The 15,455-nt window shown below is 39.7% G+C and overlaps 1 protein-coding gene across 10 annotated transcripts in view; it reads left to right on the top strand.

Moving 5' to 3' along the window:
• MGAT4C (MGAT4 family member C) overlaps nt 1-15,165 on the top strand; it is a 485,991-nt gene extending 470,826 nt beyond the window's left edge. For all 10 annotated transcript variants that reach the window (XM_048500314.1, XM_048500309.1, XM_048500311.1 and 7 more), the window contains 3 exons: nt 13-162; nt 8,138-8,285; nt 13,589-15,165. In XM_048500314.1, the coding sequence (XP_048356271.1) occupies nt 64-162; nt 8,138-8,285; nt 13,589-14,745 (1,404 nt within the window). In that variant the 5' untranslated portion in view covers nt 13-63 and the 3' untranslated portion in view covers nt 14,746-15,165. The remainder of the gene's footprint in view (nt 1-12; nt 163-8,137; nt 8,286-13,588) is intronic.
• The last annotated feature ends 290 nt before the right edge of the window (nt 15,166-15,455 follow it).

The following is a 15,455-nucleotide window of genomic DNA, read 5'->3' on the forward strand; positions in this document are numbered from 1 at the left end:
TTTCTCTCTTAGGAGGCATTTGCCTTTCTTGATGTCAGATTTACCCTGAAATATTTGGACAAAATGAGATGCTTACGAAAGCGATCCGCTGTATCATTCCTAGGCGTGCTTGTCGTTTGCTTGTTGTTCATGAACGTATACATTGAAGATAGCTATGTCTTGGTAAGTAGCCATTTAAAAGGATAACACCAAAAACAGTGAAATCTGAGGTACTTCTGGAGGGACATTGGTCGTATCTGGTAATTCACAAGATTTTCAACATTGTATTTAGTTGCTCCAAAGGAAGAACCATATTGTTTCTTCATTTCTTCTGTATTCTGTTCTTCCCCTCTTCCATTTTATGATCACAGCTGTGGTGGCATAAACCTTGCCACACTCAGTAATGTAGCCAAGCACTTGGTAATGTAGCCAACTCACACCACCAACAGCAAAAGAGAGCTTTACTGGGAAAAATTAAAAATAGAGTATCACTTGGCATAGGATACACAAAAACAAAATAAGCTATCTTTCTGCACGCTCACAGAAGTCCTACGAAACATAGTTGTTATTGAGGTGTTCAGGGTTGTGAGGAATAGCAAAATTTTCTCTCTAGCAGCAGAAGGGGTATATGGGTAAGGGGATACTTGCAGTTACAATTATGAGTCTTTTATGCAAAACTCTGGCCATAGTCTGGTGACCCCAATTGACCAATCCAGAGGATGCCCTGACCAAACTTTCCGAGATCTAAGACCTGTTCCTACTGAGCAAGTAGCCCATCCCATCCAGAATATTCTCAGGTGAAGCAAATCAGAAAATGGCCTTGGGAGATAAGCCGTAACTTAATAACAGCCAGTAGCTGTGAAATGCTTTGCTGGCTAGAGCTGAAAAGTTGTCATAAGATAGACACTTTCTTGACAATAACAATTCTATGAAATAGTTCAGGTTGGGAGAGGCAGAAAGGCCAAGGATGGTCACTACTATTCCAGCTATTTATAAAATCAATTTTTTTCCAAAGCGCCGTTGGCAATAGTTGGTACTTTAGACTTCAGTCAGCAAGACCTGTATTGCTTATTATAAGAAAGTTTCATGTAAAGCAATGTGTTTGTATTCCCCATGACTTTTGATATATTTCTTCTTCTTACAGTACTGTTGGAATTAACATTTTGTAGGGAACTTTATTTATTCATAACTTCTCACTTGTAATTAAATTTGACCATATTTTCTGTCACTCACATGGATGCCTCCTTTTGTTTGCTAATTACTTCAAAAAACCCAGATGCATCTCACTTTTTTATTTGCTGTTTATACTGTTTTTCTTCTTTGTTTTTAGATCTTTATGTGAACTTCCCAGATGGCAGAATGTCTCATGCTTAATTTGCCGTTTTATAATAAAAGGTTCTTTTTCATGTTTTTTTCTCTTTTTGTACATTTCATTGTTGATCTAAGACTTTGTTTTGCCTCATTCCACTGAGACTTTTATGATCTATTTACTGTCTTATATTTTCTTTTCAAGGTTGTTTTTTCCTATTCCTGACTGTATTTGACATTTTCCCTAACTTCTATGATGCATTTTTTCCCTCTGTGAGGATGAATAAATATTCTGATGGGTTCCTTGCTTGTGACTCCAAATATAGAGAAACAAGGCATTATTCAGAACTCTAAACATGGATGAGTAAAATCTGTGTTAGTGTGCCAGTTTGCTTGGAATGCACAGGTACGCTCTTTTTAGTCCAGTTTTTGCACAGGGCCACTGAAAGTGGATAGACTAGGAATATGAAATTTCTAGGGAACTGTGTCTAGAGATCAAAGATGTACTTCCGACCAGGATCCGAAATGATGCTCGCTGAGGGGTGGGAGGAGCGGCAGAATTGGGGTGACTGCATTGTCACTGCATTGTCACTGCTGGTGTAGTGGGGAGTGCTGCAGGACCCCGGGGTATTTGCCGTGAGGAGCGCGCATCTAATGGTGGGTGGGGAATCGACCTTATTTATTTTATTTTATTTATTTATTTTATTTATTTATTATTTCGGCTTTTATACCGCCCGATCCCCGATCCTGCCTCATTTTGTTTCACATTAGGGCAAAAGGAACAGCCAATATGATGCTTGTTGACCTTGACCAATAAATTTCAGGACTTCAGTATTGCCAGTGGAATCTCAAGGCATCTGAAATCACTAACTTCTGTGTGACTTGAAATCACAGCCAGGGGTGGATCTACATTTTTTGAAGTGGGCCCAAAGTACAAAATGCTTCCCCCCATATGTATGTATGTGTGTGTGTGTGTGTGTGTGTGTGTGTGTGTGTGTGTGTGTGTATCTTTACACATGATATAATCAGCATATATGTATATAATACATATGTATATATACTCACATACACATATACATGTAGATTTGTGTGTGTACATATGATCAATGACTCTTTTAAACGATAGCATACATTGTTTTGATTTCTATGAATTGTTTATTAATTTCTTTTTTAATGTAAGTGAAGCTGTATGATGACCTTTCTGCATAATTAAAATACATAAATACTGTTTTGAAAACATATATACACATGTCCCATCCCCTTTCTGCCATAAAAAAACTAACTAGAAAGTAGAGGAGCGAAACATGTGAATGCCTTAACATATTGAATTTGTGGCAGGATTCGGGCCTACTCCATTCATTGAGTAAATGAATGGCTTGCAGAGAGGAAGGAGATTTCTCACCCTCTTAGACATCTAGCAGCAGCTATAGGTACATTTTTGTATATGCCTAATTTTGATTAGGGAAAAGATAAAACAGCTACCCACCACCAAGATTCCACATTTTGGACCTCTTCCCAGCAGTATAAGAGAAAAAGACTAGGTGATCAATCAAATAACATGTATCGACCCTTTAGGAGTATAACTTATTCCATAGGAAATCTTTTCACCAACAAATAAAGAAGTTTGTTTGCTTTGTGCTTGCCGTATTGAGGTTCTCGCTATATAGAAGAAGCTCCCACACAACTAAAGACTGTATTTCATAGTCTCATTAGTATGCTGTTGGAGGATAACAGAATCCTGATTTTATAAGCAAATGCAAGAGTAATAGTCCCTGTCTCACAAGCTGATACTTTTAAAAATTAATAAACTAATTACACTGTTCCTAACTATTATAAAGATATCAAAATATTCTGAAATAACTGAAAAAAGCAGCCCTGGAGACCTAGGTTAAAATCCCCAAGAACTATGAAATTTAATGGGTGACCTTGGGCCAATAATTCCACCATTCAGCCTAATTCCTCTCTCTGTGGTGCAACCTGGATAAAATGGAGGAGGGAAAACCACAAATGCTTCTCTAGGTCCTTTCAAGTATTGGTGGGATAAAATGCACTAAAACAAATAAACAAATTCTGCTCCAGCATGGTGCAGTAGTTAGAACACTTAATTTAAACGAGGGAGTCTGAAGCTTACAGAGTGGCCTTGGATTACTCACTAACAGTCAGTCTAAATTACTCTACAAGCTTTTGTAAGGAGAAACCTTGCATGGAAAAACAGAGCAATTTAAAAAATACAGAGGGAAAACAAATACAGCATGTACTTCCCAGGAGTGTCTCTCCCCCACAGCCCATTGTGACTCCTTCATTTCAACATTGTTTCTCCCCCATTTTAAATTAAAATACATTTCCTTTCCTGTCATACTGATATTGCCTCTGCTCCTCCCCACACCAAGCCCTGCATGCAGGAACCCCAAAATTTAGCATCTGCCTCCAAACCCTGAGGAAGCCCATAGCAGCCAATGTCATAGAAAACTCACGGAACAAATCTCTAAGTTATAAGGCTGTGGATGCAGGGAAGCATGCAGGGAAGCAATTCCAAATTGCTTTCTAGTGATTTATGCATCGTGGGACTGGAGGTCACTTCTTTCTGAGGCTTGTGTGAGTTGTGGCTTATGGGAAAGGTGTTCTTTACCCCTATTTGTGGCCCTTCCACACAAGTCACCAGAACATTTTCAGAACATTTTCAATCCCTCCCCTTACCATGATGTTCTCCATGGTCACCTCTTCCAAACATCTGATGGCTGCTGTGAGGGATTTCTTTATTGGGAAGGGGGATTTGTAGAAACAGTACTTCATTGATTCTCTGCTTTGATTCTCTGTAGCTCAGTTTAATGGATGCTTCATAGATTCAACCAAAATAGTAAAAAAAACAACCCAGAAATGACAAAAATAAAGCGGTGAGGGAGAAAGGGGAGAGATGAGGAATTTGAAAAAATGATGCTGAGGGAGAAGTTGGGCGACAGCACAAAGGTGTCGAAAATGGCAGCCGGAAAGATAAAATGTTGTAAATGTGACTACACTGAGATGGAAGCTGGCTTCGAAGCATTTCAGACAAAAGAATAATTGAAAAGGGTTTTTTAAAAAAACAGAGAAAAAGATGCTTGGAAATGTTTTTGGAACTAAAGGGAGGGGGGAAACAATGTGGAATTTCATGGAGGAAACATTTTATTTCCAGCCCCAAAATGTAAATTTTTTGAGTATGGCTGGGGGCATGTGCCTTCTTTCCACCCCAGATCTGGCCCATAGGTAATGCCAGCCCAGCTTTAGCCTGCCTCCCTGCCACTGAGCAGCCTGGGACTCCAGTGAGCAGCAACAGTGAGGTGGGCAGCTACAGCTTCTGACATGGGTGTCACCACCTCCTCTCTGCCTGCCATCCAGGGCAGAAGTCACCTTCACTTGCCTAGACCTAATCCTGATCACAGCAAGTGCTTTCCTGCAACAAGAGTTAAAGTCTACATTCTTAGTGAGACTTTGGCTTCTCTTATTGTCCATGTATTATTGTGCAGTTTGCCATGCTGATAAATTCCTCAAAATCAGTGATGGCTGGTTTACTCTTCTTGCTCCTTTTTTTCCCAGTCTCCCTTATAGTTTAAATGTTATTTGGGGTAGGTTTGCCAATCTCCAGGGGGGCCTGGAGTTCTTCTGGAATTACAGCTGATTTCCAGACTTAGATCGGGGGGGGGGGGGTCGTCATTAGATTTTGCTGATGCCACCTTCCCCATGTCCCACCCCCAGATCTTTAGGAATCTCTCAATCCTAAGTTGGTAGCCCTATAGTGGTGGCGAACCAATTGGCCAATGCTGGCAGGGGCCAATGGGAATTGTAGTCCATGACATCTGGAGTGCCAAAGGTTCGCCACCACCTAGGATGTTACCAGAGGAAATATTTGTCCAAAGACCCATGATAGCCCTATAGAGCTCTGTTTATAAGTTGTTTTATAAAGGTTCTGTTTTCAGTAAATCAATACAATTCTACAAAATGAATTTAAGTACAAATTTCATTAGTGTAGTTGGGGAGAAAATAATTCCAATTCTCTCCCACCCAGGGAAAAACCATGGCAGACACTGAAATATTAAGACTGAAATAATATGTGGCTAAACGCTGGTAACATCCCTACAGTGCCATTTAGTGGATATAGTGCTGGACCAGAAAGCTCTGGTTTCAAATCCTTCTCGGCCATAATACCCTGTGGCCAGTTACTATCTCATCAAAGCCTTCCTCCCAGGATAGTTGTTAGGAATGAATGGGAGTGGAAATCATGTGCACTGTCCCAAGCTTTTTTCAGTAAATAGGAAATGGAAAGAAACAACACTGTATCCACATTCCACTAATTTTTTTTAGTATATGTGCTGCCGAAGCGAGCACATTCCACTAAATAATTATGTCAATATATGGAGGCAATCATTTTTAATTCTCTAGAATGCACATTTGCAAGAAAAAATAAAATATATGACACTGGGGCTATGAAGAGATTGACTTGGGGGATTTTCCATTATATTTAAAATTTCTTGCATGTAACTGTCAGTGTTTCCACCCCAGCTGCTTCAAACTGTTTACTACACTAAGGTTGCTTGGGGGGGGGGGGGAGCTTAAAAATATCCATTTCAATACAGAGTCTCCTTTGAGACACTCCAACAAAGCTGATTTTTGCATTAATATTCCTTGAGGACTGTGGCTACCATGCAAGTTGTTGCAGCATATCTTTGAGGAATACTGAAGAGGACATTTGCCCAGGAGGTTCATCTGATGTGCTGCAACACCTGTCCTACATCCATCATTTGTATTAGTGGAATCAGATCATGTACATGTTTCAAAGGTCTTTGAGGTTGGCAATGCATATGTCCTAAGCATAGTCACACCATTCTAAGCCCATTGGCTTCATTGGACTCAGAGGAAGGGAGTAGTGTAACTTGGTTTAGAACTGCACTGTGTGTTTATCTCTGTGGCAGGATGTACAGAATAACAATACAAATACGGTAGCAACATGAGAGGAAGATGTGATCCAAGAAGACTCTGTATATCTCTAGAAACATGAACAACTTCAGTTTCTCATTATTCTCCAGAACTTTTTAATTTTTCAATCCAATATAATTTTAACTAACATTTACAAAAAAAAAAGTTTGCCCAATTACTGTTGGCAATTCTGATTCACATAAAACTCTACCTAAACTTATAAACTATCAGGTTCTTAATGGGCAAGGTGGTGGGCATGAATGAGAAAATGAAGTCAGGCTGAGAAAGAGGGAGGAGCAAATCAGTCAGAGGGATTGATATGGCAGAAAGAAATGAAATGGGATTGGAGTAGGGTGAGTGGGAGATGATAACAGATAAATAGGTTTAGGGTGGAAATAATGAAGAGACAAGATACTATATAACTATTCTACAACTTGTATGTAAGAGTCCCAGAGCAGATTTGTCCATCTTAATAACACAGATTTGCATTTGCCTCTCTTGATTGTTATCCAGCTTAACAGTGTAAGAACTTGTTTTTATAGAGCAATGGGGAATTACTCGGCTTAGCAATGCAAGAGGCAGGCTGGGAGGGGATCTTTTTAGACTAGAAACGGCTTGAAATGTACCTGCAGAGAATTCACAAAAGAGACCAAATTGTAGTTTAAATATTTTTATATAAGTTTTGGTTGCAAACAATCACACAGTGAGACGTTAAGGCACATACACACAGTTCCTAAGTATATAGATAGGGAGGAAAAGATAGGTGGGATGATAGAATGGGATTTGGGGAAGCAGGGGACTTATACATTACCAACGATCTGCAGAGAAGTTCCAGAAGAAGGCAAGGATCTCTATGCCAGCATAGGGTCCCAAGCGAAGGACAATATATCATGTCTCACACCAACTTGACCAAGGGAGGTTCAGGTTAGAAATGAGCAGTGAGCTTAATGTGAGCAGGACTTTTATAGGGTGGATCTCTAGTTTGGTGGGAAAAGCGACCCTTTGCATTAGGTTTGGTTTCTTGCCTCTATGCTGATCTGCAGGGCTGAGCTAATTAGCAGCTCTATCTATTGTTCTACTCCACGGGACAATGGGGTCAATTGGTCCTAGATTATATCAGAGAAACCTTGAATGGTTTATGCAGAGGTACTTCCTACAGTCTCTGCCTTAAGTATTCAAATTTTGCTGAGGCTTGAGTGAATCAGGAAGGGATCTTGTTGTTAGGGAGATCGTATCTGAGAGGTGGGGGAAATGCAGGGAAGAAGCAATTGTTTGGAGAAGTGTTTTCTCAAAAGCACAGTATCAGGGAGTTTCCAAAAAGCAGCTTAGCGAGCTGTGGTGCTCAGGAGTTCTACAGATTCCATTATGTTAAAGGAGTATTCTGGCAGGGTAGGATAATCAAAGATTCATGTCTGTATTATGAGACGTCCAGATAGTATTGCCTGGTGTAACTCATAGATTTGCAAACAGATTGTTTTGCCTTAGGCTTGCTTTCAGTTTGGACACTCTTCTATCCACCCATACAGACATGGAAACTGGCATTTTGCAGCACACAGTGTAAGGAATAATATGAAATCCAATATTTTATAAGGCAGGGGATGAAGGCCATGCTAACATGATGTTCATCCATTCAACAATCTCAAATCTATTGTACTAGTTAGAGAGCCTGTTGATGCAAATATGAACATACTTCTACACATGTGACTCAATGAGACCAGTGTTTAAAGGAAGTTGAATGTGTGTGTGTGTGTGTGTGTGTGTGTGTGTGTGTGTGTGTGTGTGTGTGTTGGAGTGGGAACACTGTTGAGCAATGTAGCAGTGTGTGTGTTTGTTTCTTTACTTACATTAACAGCAGCTGAGTATGCTCTCTCTATTTTTTTCTTTTTCATCTTCCTGTTAGGAAGGAAACAAACAGTTAATCAGAGAAACAGCCACACATCAGTTAAATTCAGAGCGATATGTTCACACTTTTAAAGATCTGTCCAATTTCTCAGGATCAATAAACGTTTCCTATCGCTATCTGGCTGGCACACCTTTGCTCAGAAAAAGTAAGTATGTGGAATTTCAATTTCATTAGCCAAGGCAAGATTGTTTTATCTCACCTAATAGTAACAAACATAGAAAAATCCACCAAGAACATTTGTTCTGAAATGAAATAAAACTTCACACTTAGTGTTACTATCTAGGAAAATATTAAAATAAGGATAAATAATTTTAAAATTAAAGAATTCCTATACACTTGTATAGCAGAAGTCAGCTCAATAACAAAGTCTTCTTTTTAATCCATGCCCAATGATCATATGTGGAAAACACAAGAATGGGTCAAGCAAGGCTTACACTACCTCTTGTGATGGGTGCAGAATTGTCCATTGTTCAGTCATTTACATTTTAACAGCAAATGACAGCACGAGGGAACAACTACACTTAAGAATGCAGGTGGAATTTCAGCAGGAATTAAATGCCATCCTAAGCTCAGTAGTGATTTAAAATATGCAAGCCTGTTAGTCCATTCCAAGAGTTAGCAGTGCCGGCACAATAAGAGGAATTTCAAATATGCTGCCAACAAAAAACTCCATATATCTGACTTCTCAGAGGAATGCAAATGCTTCAGGAACTGTAAACACCCAAAGAAACACTTGGTGTCTGCATCATGCCTACTTTTATGATCCATGATCAGAGGCATTCCTCCCATTGGGCAAAGTGGGCAGCTGCCCAGGGCACCACCTTGTGGTGGGTGACAAAATTACAGGTTCGTTTGTGGGGAATTTTGTATTTTCAGTGTTTTTTCTGTTTTTGGCCTGCAGGGGGTGCAGATTTTAGGCTAGCAGCACCAAAATTTTAGGAGGTTTTGGGGAGACTCTCCTAATGATATGACCCGGGTTTGGTGAGGTTTGGTTTAGGGAGTCCAAAGTTATGGACTCCCAAAGTGAGTGCCCCATCCCCCATTGTTTCCAATGGGAGCTAATAGGAGATGGGGGCTACACCTTTGAGGGTCCATAACTTTGGACCCCCTGAACCAAACTTCACCAAACCTGGGTGGTATCATCAGTAGGGTCTTACAAAGATATTTTGAATTTTTTGTGCTGCTATCTTAATAATTGCACCCCTGACAACAGGCACCCCCTAAATTTCCCCAGATTCTCTTTTTAAATCCACTCCCTTCCTGCCAATGCTTGTTTTCTTTCTTTTACTCTCTCAATGCCTAATAAAGGTGGTTTATTATTATTATTATTATTATTATTATTATTATTATTATTATTATTATTATTATTATTATTATTATTATTATTATTATTATTATATCCACCCCCTTCGGCATGGATTTAAAGGGAGAATCTGAGGTCCCCAGTTTTAACATTGAAAGGGATGCTGTTTCAGGGTGGGGAAGAATCCATCCCAAAATAGCATCACTTTCAATGTTGTTTAAGTGGGACCCCAGATTCTCTCTTTAAGGTGGATTTAAAAGGAGAATCTGGGCTCACTAGTTTAAACACCATTGAAAATAATGCTGTTTGGGGGTGGATTCCAGCAGCACGTTTAAACTAGGGAGCCCAGATTCTCCTTTTAAATCCACCTTAAAGGGAGAATCTGGGGTCCCCAGTTTAAATAACATTGAAAGTGATGCTGTTTCCCCCAATTGGGGGGACTGGATACAACACCATAAAATGTTTTCATAGCAGTAATAAAACATTTTGAAAGCATTTTGAAAATGTTTTCCAAAAATTATTTCTGCTGTGTGGCATGGCCCATTGCTGTGTTCAGATTTGTGAGTTGGGGGATGTTCTATAATGTGATGGTGACTTTGAAACGACCTGGTAGAAAAAATCATTGTTTGGCCACGGTGGAGGAGGGTGGCCGCCCATGGTGGGGTATCAAACTCAGGTTTTGCAAAGGGCTCCAGTTTGCCTAGGTTTGCCTCTGTCCATGATTCTCTCATATATGGATCAGAATCACCTGTTTCTTGGTAAAACTTTAACAGGAATGTTCGTGATGACGTGTAGCGACTGAAGTAAGGAATCTGAAAAAAGTGTTAACAATTGAATTCCCTGAAAACTTATCATCCATTAGCTGTTTGTGTTCTGTTTGTCTTCACATCAAGTCCATTATTTTGATGTCCAAAATAATAATCAAAAAGGATGATCTTATCTGCATTTACTAATGCCTTCTGCACAGAGCTGCCCACTGCAACTGGTCTGTTAGGTCTTTCTTTCTTTCTTTCTTTCTTTCTTTCTTTCTTTCTTTCTTTCTTTCTTTCTTTCTTTCTTTCTTTCTTTCTTTCTCTTTCTTTCTTTCTTTCTTTCTTTCTTTCTTTCTTTCTTTCTTTCTTTCTTTCTTTCTTTCTAGTTTGCCACTACGTGCTGCAATCATTCAAATGATGCACATTGGTACCTCCTAAGTCATTATCTGTCATAGTAGTCTACCCCAGTCTCCTCACTACAGGATCCAAAAGTAGCTAAGTTGGGGCAGAGTTTATATTTATGTTATGTTATTAGGTTTATATACTGCCCCTTCTTATACAGGCTTTGTGCGGTTTCCAACATTTTCAAACTATATCCATAGAAAATTGACAGTTCCAACTAAATAATTTAACTTACGGCAATTAAAACTCAGAACAATTTAAAACCAAACCAGTAATTTCATCTCAAGATGGCACTTAAACTCCACTGAAGGAGAAAGAGAAAGAAAAGGGAAGGGAAAGGAAAGGAAAGGAAAGGAAAGGAAAGGAAGGGTGAGGGAAGGGAAGAGAAAAGGGAAGGGAGAGACCTGGATAGATAATTGTAACTGCCTCAGCCATAAGCCCGATGGAACAGCTCTGTCTTATAGACTCTGTGAAACTGAATTATATACCACAGGGCAGGGGCCAGGTCTCATTTGACAGAGCATTCCACCAGGTTGGAGCCAGAGTTGAAATGCTCTGGCTCTGGTTGAAGCTAGCCAGATCTCTTTAGGGCCAGGGACCTCTGATAGAATTCCACTTGCTGATTGCAGCTGCCTATGGGGGACACACCAGGAGAGATGGTCCTGTAGATACACTGGTTCCAGACCATTCAGAGCTTTATGAATCAACACCAGAACCTTGAACTTGATCCAATATTCCACCTAGAGTCAATGCAGCTGGCGGAGAACTGGTTGAATGTGCTTTGCCACAAAGTCCATAAGGACTCTTGCTGCTGCATTTTAGACCAGCTGGAGCCTGTGGAGCAAGCCCAAGGGTAGACCTGCATAGAGCAAATTGCAATAGTTTAATCTTGAGGTGACTGTTACAAGGATCACTGTGGCTAGATTGGATTGGGACAGGTAGAAGGCCAGCTGTTTTTACGTGGCAAAGATGGAAAAACACCACAGGAGTTGTGTGCAACACTGAGCCTCCATTGTCAAAGAGGCAGCAAGGAGTACACCTTGGTTATTGATGGTTGGTGACACCTTTAGTAGCACACCATCAAGAGATGGCAGCTGGCACTCCCCAAATAGCAATGAAGAAGATTGGAGTCAAGATCTCATAAGGTTAAGATAGCTCAAATACATATGAATAAATAAATAAATATATCATTGTAGCATGCACGTTCCAAGTGAACTTTCTTAAGAAATCTACTATATCAGTCAGCTACTATGGTACAACAAACCCCAGCTATATGGCGTATCCCAATTAAATCAAAGTTCAAAAAAATCATTAATTTGAAAGTGACATCAGATTAACATAAAATATGGAAATTTAAATCCAATACAAGCTCCTGAGGCCCATAGTACCACATATTCTAAACACTTCAAGGTGATCCCTGCTCAGTAGAAAGGAAAGGAAAGATTTATACCTCTCAAAGCAGCTTACAAACTTGATCTCTTCCTCTCCCCACAACAGACACCTTGTGAGGTAGGTGGGGCAGAGAAAGGTCTAAGAGAACTGTGACTAGCCCAAGTGTAGGAGTCTGGAAACAAATCTAGTTCAACAAATAAGAATCTGCCACTCATATGGAGGAGTGGGGAATCAAGCCTGGTTTCCTAATTGGAGTCCACTGCTCTTTACCACTCACTACACTATAGTAATTTACCTGTAAATCAGCTCTGCGTGGTGTAGTGGTTAAGAGCAGGTGGAGCCAGCGTGGTGTAGTAGTTAAGAGCAGGAGCACTCTAATCTGGAGAACTAGGTTTGATTCCCCACTCTCCCACCTGAGCTGTGGAGGCTTATCTGGTGAACTAGATTAGTTTGTGCACTCCAGTACATGCCAGCTGGGTGACCTTGGGCTAGTCACAGTTCTTTGGAGCTCTCTCAGCCCCACCTACCTCACAGGGTGTTTGTTGTAAGGGAGGAAGAGAAAGGAGTTTGTAAGCCCCTTTGAGTCTCCTTACAGGAGAGAAAGGGGGGATATAAATCCAAACTTACTCCTCCTCCTCCTCCTCCTCCTCCTCCTCCTCCTCCTCTTCTTCTTCTTCTTCTACTTCTTCTTCTTCTTCTTCTTCTTCTTCTTCTTCTCTGACCAGGTTTGCCATTGTGGAGGAAGGGGGACATCTTTGGAACTATACTTGAGGACATTAAAGGATTGTTAATAGTTGTTGGCACCTTAAAAGGCCAGTTCAGTTTAAAAGAGTTGAACCTTATCTCAATGTGTGAACAGTTTCATACATTCAGTAGCTAGCTGACATATTGTCTTCCTGAGGGAGTGAAATAACCAGCTAAATGGCATATTTTTTCAACCCAACCTTGCAAGTAAAAAAGCAGTGAAACTTCAGACGATCTTACTGTTATGTGAAGAGTAAAAAACAAACTCAGATTTGTATGCTGGTAATCAAAGTTTTCTAATTGAGATATACTTGGTCCAGCGTACTTTCAACATTTTTCTCCTATGTATACAGAAAATGATATATGATGAGAGGACACAAAATTCTGCAGTGTGTGTGGGGCCAATATAACCCTGCAGTCTGTATATATAATGCTTTTGCCTTCCAATTAATTGCAGGGGATGTCAATCCCGCCCCCCTCCTCAAAGTGTTCTAATTTCAATCTTCCAGTTTTGTACTGTGGCACATTACACTGACACTGGTGAGGCCTCCAAATATTTTCCCTGCAAGCCAGAGATTTGATGGTGAGGAAAAAAACAAGTCTGCCTATACATACACATATAAAGCTAGGTTAGTTTTTAAAACAGTTTGTGAACTGGCATTGGTGAAAGGATACCACACAAAGGAAAAAAAAGGAAAAGTCTTGCTAGGTACATATAAGTCAGTAAGTGTGCTTGATGGTACTTTCTAGACTTTGGCTTTTATTAATCCAATAACTTACTTTTACTAAAACAGTATATGTTTTAATATCATTGTTACAGACTCTTAATAAGCCTATTTCTTTTCTTTTCTGCAGGATATCTTACCATTGGACTATCCTCTGTTAAAAGGAAAAAAGGGAACTATTTGCTTGAGACAATTAAGTCCATATTTGAGCAGTCAAGTTATGAGGAGCTGAAAGAAATTGCAGTTGTGGTGCACCTAGCTGAGTTTGACTCATCTTGGTGTGATGGGATGGTTCAAGATATTTCACAGAAATTTGCTCATCACATAATTGCTGGCAGGTTAATGGTGATTCACACTCCCGAAGAGTACTATCCAATATTGGATGGCCTTAAGAGAAATTACAATGACCCAGAAGATCGTGTGAGGTTCCGTTCCAAGCAAAATGTAGATTATGCTTTCTTGCTCAACTTCTGTGCTAATCTTTCTGATTATTACATGATGTTAGAAGATGATGTTCGATGTGCCAGAAACTTCTTAACTGTAGTCAAAAAAGTCATAGCTTCACGAGAAGGAACCTACTGGGTGACATTAGAATTTTCCAAGTTGGGTTACATTGGGAAACTATATCATTCCCATGACCTGCCCCGCCTGGCACATTTCTTGCTAATGTTCTATCAGGAAATGCCTTGTGATTGGCTGCTAATACATTTCCGGGGGCTACTGGCACAAAAGGATGTGATACGTTTCAAGCCTTCTCTCTTCCAGCATATGGGATATTATTCATCTTACAAAGGAGCAGAGAATAAATTAAAAGATGATGACTTTGAAGAAGATTCATTTGACATCCCTGACAACCCACCTGCCAACCTGCACACGAACATGAATGTCTTTGAAAATTATGAAGCAAGCAAGGCTTACAGTAGTGTTGATGAATACTTCTGGGGAAAGGCACCCTCAACTGGAGATTTCTATGTAATTGTCTTTGAAAAGCCAATTAAAATCAATAGAATTAAAGTTGTCACTGGAACAGAAGACCGACAAAATGATATCTTGCATCACGGAGCTTTAGAAGTTGGAGAAAAAATTGTTGGGGGCAAAAAGGGAAGACAATGTACTACTTACTTACGACTAGGGGAGTTTAAAAATGGAAACTTTGAAATTACAGAAGTAGAGCACAAAGTTCTTTTTGATATTAACTGTATGAGAATACTCATTACCAAAAGCCAAAAGGAATGGTTGATCATTAGGAGTATTAGCATATGGACTTCACAGCCACCAAATCAATAAAATAACTCTGCCGCATATACTTATTAAGAACTAAGGACTATAACTTGGATTCCGAAAGGAAGGCAGTCCCCACCAGCTCTTTGCCTCTGACACGGGCAATCTGGGCAATCTGGGAAATCACAAAACAAACAAAGCAATCTATTTTTTACTAGTTCAGTCAGGCAATATACAATGACTAGTTTGTTGGAATGTTTGAATTTTATAGCAAGTGCAAACATGTTCCCATCCATTTCTTAAACTCTAAATCCACTTCTCTGTTGTTTTTATTTCCCCTTGGGGAAGAACAATGTACTAAACAGAGCAAATGCTACTTCATTATTTAAAGGTTTTGTAGGTCTTTGCCAGTATATTGTCAAAAGAATTTGACTCCATCTTATCCATATATAAATTAAAAATGCCATGGTGGTTTGTGTGTGTACAGTGGTTAGTGGCTTGTTTTGTTTTGAAGGCAGTCTTGATAATGCAGTTGGTATCCTCTAGTGTGAGCAGTGTAAGAAAGCTGGTCTGGTACCCACTACAGCCTATTTTAAATGAAAATACATGTACTGTTATAAATCTGTAATGATTGTTCTGTAAACTCAATAAGTGCATCCAGTGTTCTTGAACAGAACCAACATATATTATTCTGCCAGAATTCATTGCCCTGAAATTACACACTAATCCAATTTTACCTGTCTTTCATTTTGCAGTATTGAACTTGGGCCCGTTAA

Source organism: Sphaerodactylus townsendi, linkage group LG06 (assembly GCF_021028975.2).
Source record: "Sphaerodactylus townsendi isolate TG3544 linkage group LG06, MPM_Stown_v2.3, whole genome shotgun sequence".
NCBI classification, from domain to species: domain Eukaryota; kingdom Metazoa; phylum Chordata; class Lepidosauria; order Squamata; family Sphaerodactylidae; genus Sphaerodactylus; species Sphaerodactylus townsendi.